The following is a 14225-nucleotide window of genomic DNA, read 5'->3' on the forward strand; positions in this document are numbered from 1 at the left end:
TACACAGAAAAGGTTAGTAAAGTGATTTGATCACACTTAAATCATTTTTACACACATATCCTTTGCCTTGTGGCTATACTTTTGAAACAGTGAGTATTTTAACGGTCAAAAATTGGCCCCCCATTCACTTCCATTTTAAGTGCCTCACTATAATCCAGATTTTTACTTTTTTTAAAGAAAAGGAGGGGCAAGTCAAAGTAAATTTTGTGGTAATCAATATTATGCCATAAATACTGTTGATTGAGCTTAACTTGTATTGATCCCAGAATATTCCTTTAATTGCTGTCGATTACATTCTGACCATTCAATCAATGTAAGTCAAAGGGAGCTATTCAGACTTTAATCATTAAGTAAACAAAACCCAAAAATAGACTGTACACCTAAAACGTCATTAAGACCGAACGTGTTCTTGTATTAAAAGCTAGACACAGCACAATTAATTGAACAGAACGCAGGAGTCTCAGGAGGCCAAAGTTCTTGATACACTGCAAAAAAAATAAAATAAAATGGCTGCCCTGAACAAGACGCATAAAAAACTGTGAGAATTGGTGCAACGATCAAAGCCGTATGTCAAACACATATTTACTTAAAAAAAAAACTGTTGACAAACTGCACAGAAAAACACAAAAATGCATTCAGTGTGAATGGCCCTTGAGCAAAGTTTTAATGGAGTCCGTACATTAAGCAGCTGAATTCTTTGCAGAAACCCCTAACCAGAATGTTTGAGGAATTTTAATACCTTGCAAGCACTGTAAAAATAAATGCAATAAATGTGTTAATTCTCTAAAACATCAGGTATTGGCGAGAAGTACTCAATGTGGGAGCCCACGAAACGAGAACTGGAGTTGCTGCGACACAACCCCAAACGGAGGAAAATAACAGCAAACTGCACTATAGGTAAGCACTTTATTTCCTACAAGCCCTGTTTTTGAGCGATACAAATTGTTCTGTATTCTGTCGTGTTCTATGATACGACTCTGCTCTCAGTAATTGTTTTGAATAGGGGTTGACCAAAACAGGTCACTTTCCAATTAAATTTTTCGGTACCACAATCAGCTCAAATGACTTTTTTGCTGTTAAATGTCTAGAGACTGGAATTGTACAGAAGCCAAGACCACGTTGTGTTTCTTGGCGCAAGTGCTTCAGACTCAAAAAATGTTCATCCATTTTTGTCTGTGTGTGTTGGAAATAGAATGAAAGTGTGTGTGCGCACAAATAAGTAGGAGATGTGGATGTCGGCCGTTAGAGAAATAGTCCATGCTCTCCTCAGTGGTATTGTTCCCTCCCTTCTCTCATTTTCACCTGTTTCTCCTCAGTCAGAGGCCCTGGCACTGGAGTAATGGCGTTAAATATCTACACCGCAGGCCCAGCGTAGGTGCTAAACGCCAGCCTCTTTCTCACCCAGAGAAACACACTAATGCGATTAACCATATGAGAGCCTGAGCTTTCATTGATCATTTAGGACATAATGTGGCCCATGTATGATGAATTCAGAAGGCTATTGTGTATGACGGATTGGGCGGTTGTTGGTTTAGAGACTCTTGCTTGACTGGGCTAGTGATGAGATTGGAGGAGGGGGTGGGGGGTGTTGTCAGCAGTGATGCACCGGCATTGATGTGTGTGTTGGATCAGGCGTGTTTGTGATGTTCATTCACTCATTTGCATAAATAATATATTTATGGAAGAGTGGAAGAGTGAAGAACCGCAGGAGGCGCAGGATGTGGCTGGAAGTGAGAACTCCTTTCCACAGACGGGCTGCCAAAGCCAGTGCCCAATCTGCAGACTCTGTGCATTCAGAAGTCCACAGAAAACACTGGAGATTTCCACAGAATTTAAACACCTGTCGTTCTGAAAGTTCTACATATCCCCTGCACATTGTTCATTTGTTTATTAAATATTTTGTCTAATTTGATTATACATTCACCTGTCAATGACAGGGTAGTACTCTCAGCTTTAACATATTTTTACCATGTTTAAATCCATTATGCCCATCTCTGCAGATTTTCCCCAAAATTAGCACAGAAAATGCTAAATAAAATGATCTGGAACCAATCTGCACTTTTCCACCTAGAATAGGTGGTTCTTGTATGGAAAAACTGGCTTTGCGCAGGCCCCTAAAAGAGGCTGTGGGAACAGTATGTTGTCCAGACCCAAAAATGTAAGAATACAAATAAGTGTCACAAAACAAATTCTTTTGTTCAGGCAAAACAAAACTAGGTCTCAAAAAACTAGATTGCTCCTATTATTATTATTAATGAAGCTGTCTAAACTGGAAGCATTGATATGGTGCATGTTTTGTTGACTGACATCCTGTTTCTATGTATGCTGCGATGCATAAAAAAAAATAGTTGTATTTACAATTATAATATGTATGAATTTTACACATGTCTGTTGCATCAAAAGCAGCTTGCAATAGCAAAAGATGCTGAGTCAAATTACTTATGGTTAATGTTCTGTAAGACTGGTGAAGAAAGGCTATTACTGGGTTTTCTATTTAACAATTATTATGCAAATTGTTAATTTGCGCTTAAGAAAACTTGAAAAGAAATGCTTGACATGCGCATAAACTCTCAAAATTTGCTTTAAAGTGTGTGCTAGGCAGAGGTAGATTTTCTAAAGTTTTGCTTAAGTCAAAATGCCCATTAACCATTTATTCGCAAAAAGATTTGTTTCACCATTTGTGCTTGTTATTCATGAAAAAGCAGTTCTTGGAACATTCTGAAGTGTTTAACCCACATCTGGTCTTTAAAGTGAGTCCTTGCAATCTGCCAGTTTTGAGTACGAACACTCCCAGGTATACAGAGGCTGGCGGCGTATGGACATTTCAGCCCTTATTATATGAGATATTACACTCATTCTGCTGTGTCTCCAGGTAGCGTTTAATAAAACAATGTTCAATTACTCCAATACCGCAAATACAACTCTCCCCGAAGCAAGGAGGCCACTCGGGTTCCCTGAAGATAATGTGCATGACGTAGCGGATGGAAACATGCAATGATTTGAGTTTTCTTTAGTCAAATTTTTTTATATTTTCTAGAAAAATGCGAAACATTTTGATGGAAACACAGCTTATGATGTGGCATGATTGTTTGCGGACACTGGTGGGTTGTAGACCACAACGTTGGGCCAGTTCTGAGAGCGGCCGAGCACCAGCCAAGCACTGGCTCTGAGATGAGAACCAGCACTATTTCTGTGGAAAATCTCCATTTCTGTTTTCCTCTTCAGGTCTTCTCACCATTGAGAAGCTGTTTGTTTTGGGCTGTTTGTTTTTTGTCAGTTTTATCTAAGGTGATGGCAGATTAATCGGCAGATTGTTTTTTAAAATCGATTAATAGAATGCCTTACTATAAAGGGCACAGACATTGAGGCACTTATCCCTAAGCAGTTAATTGTGCAACCAAAATCTCAATAATGTAGTATATAATAATAACCAGAAAAATTTTGATTTGGTGTATAACATAGGACTTTTAACTATAAACAAGCCCAAAATACACCAGGGACACCAGGAAATGACTTAGCTCTCTTACAATGATATACATGCAAATATTTACCAATTAAGCTTTTTATAGCCAAAAGATTCACCAGATAGAGTTTTGTGTATATATAGCATATCACCAAATGAGGTTTATTGAGGAATAATAATTAAAAAAAATGTTTTGCTGATAACCGATAGCTCCAACAAGCAACTATCGGCACAGATTAGTCTATAAAACTAATATATCGTCTACCTCTAATTTTATCTCTCTTTTTCGCTCTCCTTTTACTCGCTTCCTTCATCCTTCATGTCTGAGAGCCGTACATTTGGAGCTAGGTTCAAGACGTTTAGCCTCCCTGTGGCACAGACCAGGCCTTACCCCAAATCTCATGGGTCTCCTGTTACTTGTCAGACCACAAGAGAGGGAGAGGCTCCGAGGTGCCCCACTTCAACACAGCAGGGAAGTGGCTTACACTGACAGCACTGAAAGAGGAAGAGGAGTTTGGTGGTACACAGTATGTGCCAATCTTCTGGGGTTATACTGGAGTTTGAGAAGAGTGTACCGATCTATGTTTTGTAAATAATTCAAAGTCACTAAGGCTGTGGTTCTCTATTTTTGTTGTTTTTTGGTCATGCCCCCTTTAAAACCTGAAACTGTCAGGTGGGAAAGATACTTTTTGTGGTATCCCAAAAGCAATCACCTTTAACACTCTTTCTCCTTCTGTTTCTCTCCCTGTCTTGTCTCTTTCAGGGTTAAGGGGTTTGATAAACCTTGGGAACACATGCTTTATGAACTGTATTGTTCAGGCTCTCACACACACTCCACTGCTGAGGGACTTCTTCCTGTCTGACAGGCACAAGTGTGAGATGCAGTCCAACTCTTGCCTAGTGTGTGAAATGTCTCAGCTCTTTCAGGAGGTGAGAGCTCTACATACACATAACATGTACAGTGTGCAAAAATGTCTTTTATACATGTTAACCTTTTCTCTTTCTCTGTCCATCTCTCCTGAAGTTCTACTCGGGTCACCGATCTCCTCACATTCCCTTCCGGTTGCTGCACCTCGTGTGGACCCACGCACGACATCTCGCTGGCTACGAGCAACAGGACGCTCACGAGTTCCTCATTGCTGCTTTGGATGTGCTACATAGACACTGCAAAGGTACTACAGCCAATCAGACAGTTCCACTAAACATACTGCAGCCAATCAGAGGCTGCTGCTCTTAACTTTGTCATCCTGGAATGTTCCTACTTTGGAGTTTGGAAATTGCAATTGCGACTTGATGTTAGGGCTGGGTGGTATGGCAAAAAAAAAAAAAAAAAAAATTCTCGATTTTTATCAAACTCATGGACAATTCACGATTTACGATTACATTTTTTTAAATTTTATTTTATTTTTACTTTTAAATGTACTCCAACATGATTCAAACTTCAAAATTTTTCTTTATTAGAATGCAAGGCAATTAGAGAAATCCAAGTTCTTTTCATTATAGGAAACAAAGGTGTGCAAGAAAAATTTACAAATGCAATATAGCCCGACTGATATAGGATTTTTGAGACCGATATCGATTTTAGAAAGGGAAAATTCACCGATTACCGATATGGTGGCCGATATATTTAATTTTTGAGCTGGAATGAAAACAGACCTTTTCTATGTGGATTTTTCACAGATTTTGAACCGATATGACTATGCAAAGGTACTCAGAAGGCTGCTTTCTTAAACAAATATTTTTTCAAAGAATATTTGACATTGTTATTATAATACATTGTCAACAAATTCTTGAAATGAACACTGAGAAAAGAAAGAATAAATAAAAATAAAATAAATAGCTAAATAAACATCAGTACTGTTTAGTATGTCAAATGCTGACCATTAAAATAAAGAATAAATACAAATAAAATAAATAGCTAAATAAACATCAGTATTACGCTTTAGTATCAGTCAAATGCTGACTATATTAATACTGCCGAGTCAAGATAAACAGTGACAGCGGTGTTACACTGTATTCTGCTATACAAGTTCAAGGGAAACATTCAATGGTGGAAAACCAGACTTTTAAATATTACATTTTATAAATGCAACGACTGGAATTGTTCGGTTGAAGGGGGTACCAAACTGTGAATCCTGAACAAAACAGTTTGGTGAATACATGTTTACTCGTTAGCTTCCACTCAGCTGACAACAATGCAATTAGCTACGTGATTAGCTAGTTAGCTATAAGCTCGTTGTCACGGAGGGTAAAAGACGGACGTTGTTTATTTTACTTTCCAGCATTTTGTTTCACCAACTAAGTAACAACATAGCATGAAATCAACACTCCCCAGACACAATCCACCACCGCACCGTTGTCTACTGAGCTGCAAAAAGATGCTCTGATGTTTACCTTTCAATCTGCTACATTACTGACTGCACTGACAAACTATAGCTGGCTAACAGCAAACAGACATGAGTGACATGGTTGTCAGGGACAAGGTTAATGTTATATTAGTTATATTGAAAAGGGAAAATGATGGGGTCATTTTTTATTAAGTTTGCAGTATGTATTTAACAAACTAGTTAACAACTTACCGTGATGACACCGCTGAACTCCGCCCTGTCTGCAGAGCCACCGTTAGTTCAGCTCTGTAAACAATGGAGTCAGAGCGCGCTCTGCTGCACAAACTATGCTATGACACCAATTCTAAAGCATTGTTTTCTGCATTATATGTTCTGAAAAAAGTTTTCATATCGGTAAAGTATACGGCGATACGATATATCGGTGAAAGGCTAATATCGCCCGATAATATCGGCCGACCGATATATCGGTTGGGCACTAAAATACACCACAGGGGGAAGTTGTTAACATAGTGTTAATGTAAAATAAATTAAAATCTAGTAAACCAGATGTTTAGAAATAATAGAATACGAAAACTGCAAAATAATTCTTAGCCAGTGTAGGTATTCTTTTGATCTAAACCAAGTCTGTCTAGAAAGTTTTCTAGAAATCAATATCTATGAATGATCAAATTTATCTAGAAATTACTCATTGTATATTAAACAATTTGTGTGTATATTCATAAACCCCTGCAGATAAAGATGCGCCCTCTAGCGGTTCACGCTGAGCATTGCAGCAAAATTAAATAATTTATCATTGCAACTCAACTCGCAAAGTTTGTCAAAATATTTGCTTGCCATATGTTGGCTATAGATGCAGTACACTTGAAACACGTCACAGAAAAAAACAATAATTAGCAGTCTATCTGAATCATCATGGCAAAAGGAGCGGCGGATGTTTGATTCTCCCATATATAGCCTCTCCATGATTTGAAATGAAGCGCCCATAACTGTCACGTAACTAACGCTTTTTTATGGATAAAAAGAAATGAAAGGAGACCATACATCAACATAAGCACGCCGAGGCCAGTTATGGTCTTAAGCCATTGTATACCTGCATGATGGACAAAGCTGAGCTACAATCACACTGTACAACTGGGAATATTACAGCTGTCTTTTATATCAGTCTCCGTGTTGTTAACCTGTCACGTTCAGTTGGAGCGCACCACACATGTGCAGCTGATCAGATCAGGAGCGGCATTAAGACAAGCGCTGTGAATTATTTTTCTCTTCCTTATTCAACCTTTGGTGTATTTACAACATATCTAACTGTAGTGTTTGCGATGTTTTTATGCAAAATCTAGATTTTTTTATTTAAAAAAAAAAAAAAAAAAGAAATTGTCAACGCAAATTTGAATTAATCAGAAAAATCTGAAAAACCGCCCAGCTGTACATGATGTTACAAAGTGATTTAGGTCAGAATTAAATGGATTGCATTGGACAAATTCATTTTTTTTTTTACTTTTTCACTTGCAAACAAAGAAAAATGTGCTTTATATGCATAATTAACGCTTTATCAATGTGTTTTATGATTGTTGTGCTGCCACAGAAAATGTGAATTTTTCTTTTTTTTCACATAAGAATGTAACGTCATAAACTGACTAAATGAGCAGTATTTTTCCACTATACTTCATCAACAGCACACAATATGTACTAACAAACTAAGTTATATGAATGTTGACTGTACAATTTAATCAATACCAAATCAAATACCAAATTGATCAATACCAAATTAGGTTTCATGATGATTCATTAATTGATACGGCCCTAATTTTGAAAGTTGGGGCGCAAATAAAATCCCCAACAACATTTTGGTGGTGTTCATATGCATGTATTTTTTAAAATAAGATCATTCCAACACAACTCAAAGGCAGAATTACAACAGCCTATTGGAGGCAGTTGCTCTGAACTACAGCTTTTTGCTTGTTAGTAATATGTACATTTCTGGGTTTGAAAACTGTGCGGATGTAAACTATAACAGGGTAAACTGCTATAGTTTTGAATGGTAGACCACAAAAAAGATATCATTCATTCATATATATATATATATATATATATATATATATATATATATATATATATATACACACACACACACACACACACACATGCTGCTTGGCCAAAAAAAAGTTGCATACTCTAATATTTTGTTGGACCACCTTTAGTTTTGATTACAGTGCACATTCATTGTGGCATTGTTTCGACAACCTTATGCAACGTCACAACATTTCTGTCCAGAGTTGCATTAATTTTTGGCCGAGATCTTGTATTGACGACGGGAGAGTCGAACCTCTCCGTAAAATCTTCTACAGCACATACCAAAGACTTTCAATGGGGTTAAGGGCAGGACTCTTTGGTGGCCAATTCATGTGTGAAAGTGATTCTTATTGCTCCCTGAACCACTATTTCAAAATTTGAGCCCAATGAATCTTGGCATTGTCATCTTGGAATATGCCCGTGCTGTCAGGGAAGACCAGTTGAAGCAACCTTGGATCATAACACTGCCTTAAATCCAAACGGCAACTTTTTTTTTTTCAGCAGAGAGTGTGTGTGTGTGTGTGTGTGTGTGTGTGTGTGTGTGTGTGTGTGTGTGTGTGTGTGTGTGTGTGTGTGTGTGTGTGTGTGTGTGTGTGTGTGTGTGTGTGTGTGTGTGTGTGTAGTATATATATATATATATATATATATATATATATATATATATATTATACAGTTGAAGTCAGAAGTTTACATACACTTACGTTGAAGCCATTAAAACTAATTTTTTTAAACACTCCACAGATTTAATATGAGCAAATTATTGTTTTGGCAAGTCGTTTAGGACATCTACTTTGTGCATGACATGAGTAATTTTTCCAACAATTGTTTACAAACAGATTGTTTCACTTTTAATTGACTATATCACAATTCCAGTGGGTCAGGAGTTTACATATACTAAGTTAACTGTGCCTTTTAAGCAGCTTGGAAAATTCCAGAAAATGATCTCAAACCTTTAGACAATTAGCCAGTTAGCTTCTGATAGGAGGTGTACTTAATTGGAAGTGTACCTGTGGATGTATTTTAAGGCTTACTTTCAAACTCTGTGACTCTTTGCTTGATATCATGGGAAAATCAAAAGAAATCAGCCAAGACCTCAGAAAAATTACCTCCAAAATTCTGGTTCATCCTTGGGAGCAATTTCCAAATGCCTGAAGGTACCACGTTCATCTGTACAAACAATAGTACGCAAGTATAAACACCATGGAACCACGCAGCCATCATATCACTCCGGTAGGAGACACATTCTGTCTCCTAGAGATGAGCGTAGTTTGGTGCGAAAAGTGCAAATCAATCCCAGAACAACAGCAAAGAACCTTGTGAAGATACTGGAGGAAACAGGTTGACAAGTATCTACATCCACAGTAAAACAAGTCCTATATCGACATAACCTGAATGGCTGCTCAGCAAGCCAATAGAAGAACACCATCCCAACCGTGAAGCATGGGGGTGGCAGCATCATGTTGTGGGGGTGCTTTGCTGCAGGAGGGACTGGTGCACTTCACAAAATAGATGGCATCATGAGGAAGGAAAATTATGTGGATATATTGAAGCAACATCTCAAGACATCAGCCAGGAAGTTAAATCTCGGTCACAAATGGGTCTTCCAAATGGACAATGACCCCAAGCATACCTCCAAAGTTGTGGCAAAATGGCTTAAGGACAACAAAGTCAAGGTATTGGAGTGGCCATCACAAAGTCCTGGCCTCAATCTGATAGAAAATTTGTGGGCAGATGAAGCCTACAAACCTGACTCAGTTACACCAGTTCTGTCTGGAGGAATGGGCCAACATTCCAGCAACTTTTGCTGGAAAGCTTGTGGAAGGCTAGCCAAAATGTTTGACCCAAGTTAAACAATTTAAAGGCAATTCTACCAAATGCTTACAAATTGTATGTAAACTTCTGACCCACTGGGAATGTGATGAAAGAAATAAAAGATGAATTAGATCATTCTCTCTATTATTATTCTGACATTTTACATTCTTAAAATAAAGAAGTGATCCTAACTGACCTAAGACAGGGAAAGTTTTCTACGATTAAATTTCAGGAATTTTGAAAAACTGAGTTTAAATGTATTGGCTGTATTTAGGTGTATGCAAACTTCCGACTTCAACTGTGTGTGTAATAAATATATATATATAAACCAAGCTTCTACAACTTTTTAAAGAGAGGAACATATAGAGCAGTGGATTATGGCAGTTCAAAGACAAAGTCAAAATTTTATGTGATTCCTAGAAACCCTATCGCAGCGGTGGTGACTTTTTTTTATTTTCTTTTTTTTATGCTTGGGTAATATGTTATATATTTGCACTAAATAATAAAAAATTGCAAATGTAAAAAAGTTTGCTGGATTTGAGCTGCTTAAAAAGATGAAAACCATCATCTCCATAAAAAGTCCATTAGTTCCACCTGATTACTGTTCCAGTAAAATGAGTGGAATAGAACAAAGATAATGAAGTAACAGAGTGATATGTGTTAGTAGTTACAGCTGTATTTTAGGACTAATTAGCTCTTGGAGGCAAGACCAGCTGAAATTGTGAATGTTTCAGGCAGTCTACAAATGAGATTGTATGGGAGATTAATAACATTTGATCTCTTCTACCCCCAGCAGAACAGAACTCTGATCCTGTGTATTAATGTGTCAACAATTCTAACATATAATAGCTCAGAACATACCCCATGCTCGCTACATTACTGACACAATATTCAGATTTCAGTAAACATTCATAGGCCCTTGTTTACACGTGGAAGATGCATTTTGGCGATCCGATTACAAGTGGATAGACGAACGACATCACTGTTTAACTTTACACCTGGTCATAATATGTGTCTCTTTTGACCAGTAATGTTTAGATTTCGAGAGGGTCTCATGACTGCATACATCAATCACTAAGTCATTGTATCACTGCATGATAGTAAAGCACAAAAAAGAAGTCATTTGTGTCGCTATGTTGATATCAGGCATACTGATGAAGATCCTGTGCATGTACATGTGTGCGCTTTAAGTTTTCGGATTGGATGGTTATACCCTTTAAGGCAGCACATAACCTGCAAAGTTTAAATCTCTTCTTTTAGTAGAGTGGATGATTGACAGGTGAGTAGGCAGCACTTCGCTGCTGTTTGCACGGATACGCGGTCTTTAGCACTTTTTTTGTTTTAAAAGGACCACATAAAATGCATCTTAGGGGGCTTTCACACTGACAGTTTTGTCCGAAACAGAGGACTGTTGCATTAAAAGTAGGTAATGTGAAAGCTGTTTTGCAGACCATGGTATCGAACCCGAGACTACCTGTAGGCGGTGGTCAGAGCTCGGTTGCAATGGAACTGTGGCATGGTTTGCATTAGTGAGAAACAACCTGTACTCTGGTCCGCACTTGTTCAGGAATAAAATGACTTGCGCATGCGTTTTTGCCAATTTAAGCATGATGACATCATTAGTTGCACTAAAACAAACAGATGCACCATGAATGACGGGAACATTGTGGGACACAGACGAGGTGAGGTGCCTTTTATATACGTGTGTGAGAGGGCGTGCAGCCAGCCTTGACCTCAAAAAGATCGTTTGGGAGCATCCGATATACAGTAGTCGCCTTCTCATGGACATGTACAACTGCTGAATTACAGCATGTGAGTCACAAGTTTCGTTCACTCTAGTGTGCACAATCACACCAAATTAAAATAAAACACAAATATAGCAATGCGTTTTGTTTTCCATCATGTGTATGTTTGTGATGACGCAAGTTGATGATGGAAAAGCGAAAGAATCATATGCGAGTCTGAAACCAGACTGCTCTGGGGGGTGCTGGGAACAATCGCGCTATGATTCGGACGGCAGCAAATGTGCCCAATGTGAAAACCACCTTAATACCAGGTGTAAATGGAGCCATAGCCTTCTCAGCCATGGATCTATCATAGACCATTTCAGAGCATTTTATGTGCTTTCAATATGAAATCTTTAAGTGTGTATCTGAGTGAAGGAGCGCTTGAATTGTGTGTTGCATGCAGCAGAACAGAACATACTGTACTTGAGTCAGGGTCAGAGAGTGGGTGGGAGATGGGAACAAACAGACAGAGAAAGAAACAGAAGACAGTGAGGAGGTACAGCTTGCTGCTAAAAGAATCAAATGGCAGTGGGAGAGAAAGTGAGAGGGAGGATATAGATGGAGAAAGTGACGAGGAGGAGGGCGTGGCCGGGCCGCGAGGATGCACGCCCGGCACCGAGTTGTCCAATCAGCGGGAACCGGATTAACAATTAACAAGACTTTAATCAACACAAACGCTGAACTGAAACATAACAGATGTTGACACACACAGCTCCATGTGTCTCTCTCTCTTTCTCTCTGGCGTCCCCGGCTCATCTTTATCTCTCTCTCTCCCGCTGATTGGGCAACTCAGGATGTGCATCCTCGTGGCCCGGCCACACCGCCCTCCTCGTCACATACCCCCACCGCCCAATTCAGGCCGGGGAAACCTCCGGTATCTTAAAATAAAGATATTGTAATGTGGAAAAGACTGTTTTGAGCAGCTCTCTCCTGGTAAACAGCAGCGCGAGTGCAGATTACATACACACCAATTTGATCGCACGGCTCAGGGACGTGATCTAATCATAAGTGCAAACTTTGCAAAGTTACCTCCACCATGCATTTGTACTTGAGTGCAACATTCGATTTTTCAGAGAAATGGTAAATCTGTAAATGTTAAGATAACCCGTGTGTATTCTGCAGAGACACTGGGATGTGTCCGAAGGTGTTTAATAAGGTTGATGATGTTTCCCCCTTTGGCTTGAAATCTCTTGTCTACATTCACAGCAGATGGGTTTTCCCGGTCTCATCAGGCAAACCCCAAAATAATTCCAAATCTCGCTACGTGAATTGTGTTGTGTAAAAAGCATCTCACTCTCCAAAGTTTTACTTAAATACATATTATCCATTAGGAGGCATGACCAACAAATTAACATGGTGGGATTCAGAAGTGTGTGTTTGAAGCATGGCAAAACCACACATTGAAAAATAAACAATATCAGGTAAGGGGCAAGTTCTAAACATCATTTTGTGCTCTTAAAGGGCACTGTGTGAAGGGGACGCAACTCGAAAAGACTACATTTTTAATGTTATTGCAGACATACAGTACTGTGCAAAAGTTTTAGGCTCTTGGGAAAAATGGTGGATAGTGAGGATGTCTTAAAAAATAATGCCATAAATAGTTTTCATTTATCAATTAACATCATAAAAAGTCCAGTAAACATAAAAAAAAAAGCTAAATCAATATTTGGTGTGACCACCTTTGCCTTAAAAACAGCACCAATTCTCCTTGGTACACCTGGATACAGTATTTCTTGGTTGTTGGCAGATAGGATGTTCCAAGCTTCTTGGAGAATTCGCCAGTTCTTCTATTTCGGCTGTCTCTTGTAATCCCAGACTGACTCAGTGGGGGGCTCTGTGGGGACCATGCCATCTGTTGCAGGGCTCCCTGTTCTTCTATTCTATTTGCAAAATAAATGTTTGGGAGTCTAAAATGTATATTTCCTATTAACACACTAAAGCTGAAAATATAAATAACCATCTTAAGACAAATGTTTTTGTGAAGCATCTTATGTGCCAAAGACTTTTGCACAGTACTGTAAGTCTAATTCAAATGAAGGTTTTAGCGGAAATAATATTTATTACCACACATACAACATAACTTATGGTACTACCGTATTGACGGTACTAACGTTTAAAAAAATACTGTGGCACCACCAATATTTTGAAGCTTTAGTATTGCGCTACTACCGTAGCCCTGGTCTAGCATGCAACCCTAGTCAGGAGTGTGCCAATGATGCCTTAAAATGCTGCCTATGTTGGCAACTTGCTAGGCTGTGGAACAGAGCCGATATCTGGAAATCCAGGAACAATCGTGTTCTGATTCGACCGCAGCAAACATGCCCAGTGTGAAAACCACTTTAATACCAGGTGTAAACGGAGCCATCGATCCATGACTGAGAAGGCTATCGTAGAACATTTCAGAGTCAAATTGTGTATGTGGCTGGGGGCCTGGGTAGCTCAGTGGTAAAATACACTGGCTACCACCCCTGGAGTTCACTAGTTCGAATCCCAGAGTGTGCTGAGTGACTCCAGCCAGGTCTCCTAAGCAACCAAATTGGCCCGGTTGCTAGGGAGGGTAGAGTCACATGGGGTAACCTCCTCGTGGTCGCTATAATGTGGTTCGTTCTCGGTGGGGCGCGTGGTGAGTTGAGCGCGGATGACGTGAAGCCTCCACACGCGATATGTCTACGTGGCAACGTGCTCAACAAGCCACTTGATGAGATGCACGGGTTGATGGTCTCAGATGCCGAGGCAACTGGG

General features: G+C 39.1%; 1 protein-coding gene across 2 annotated transcripts in view; it reads left to right on the forward strand.

Moving 5' to 3' along the window:
* LOC127426629 (ubiquitin carboxyl-terminal hydrolase 22-like) overlaps positions 1 to 14225 on the forward strand; it is a 68268-nt gene that overhangs the window by 42750 nt on the left and 11293 nt on the right. For both annotated transcript variants that reach the window (XM_051673558.1, XM_051673559.1), the window contains exons 4-6: positions 796 to 897; positions 4227 to 4393; positions 4488 to 4635. In XM_051673558.1, the coding sequence (XP_051529518.1) occupies positions 796 to 897; positions 4227 to 4393; positions 4488 to 4635 (417 nt within the window). The remainder of the gene's footprint in view (positions 1 to 795; positions 898 to 4226; positions 4394 to 4487; positions 4636 to 14225) is intronic.

This window comes from Myxocyprinus asiaticus, chromosome 36 (genome assembly GCF_019703515.2).
Source record: "Myxocyprinus asiaticus isolate MX2 ecotype Aquarium Trade chromosome 36, UBuf_Myxa_2, whole genome shotgun sequence".
Lineage (NCBI taxonomy): Eukaryota > Metazoa > Chordata > Actinopteri > Cypriniformes > Catostomidae > Myxocyprinus > Myxocyprinus asiaticus.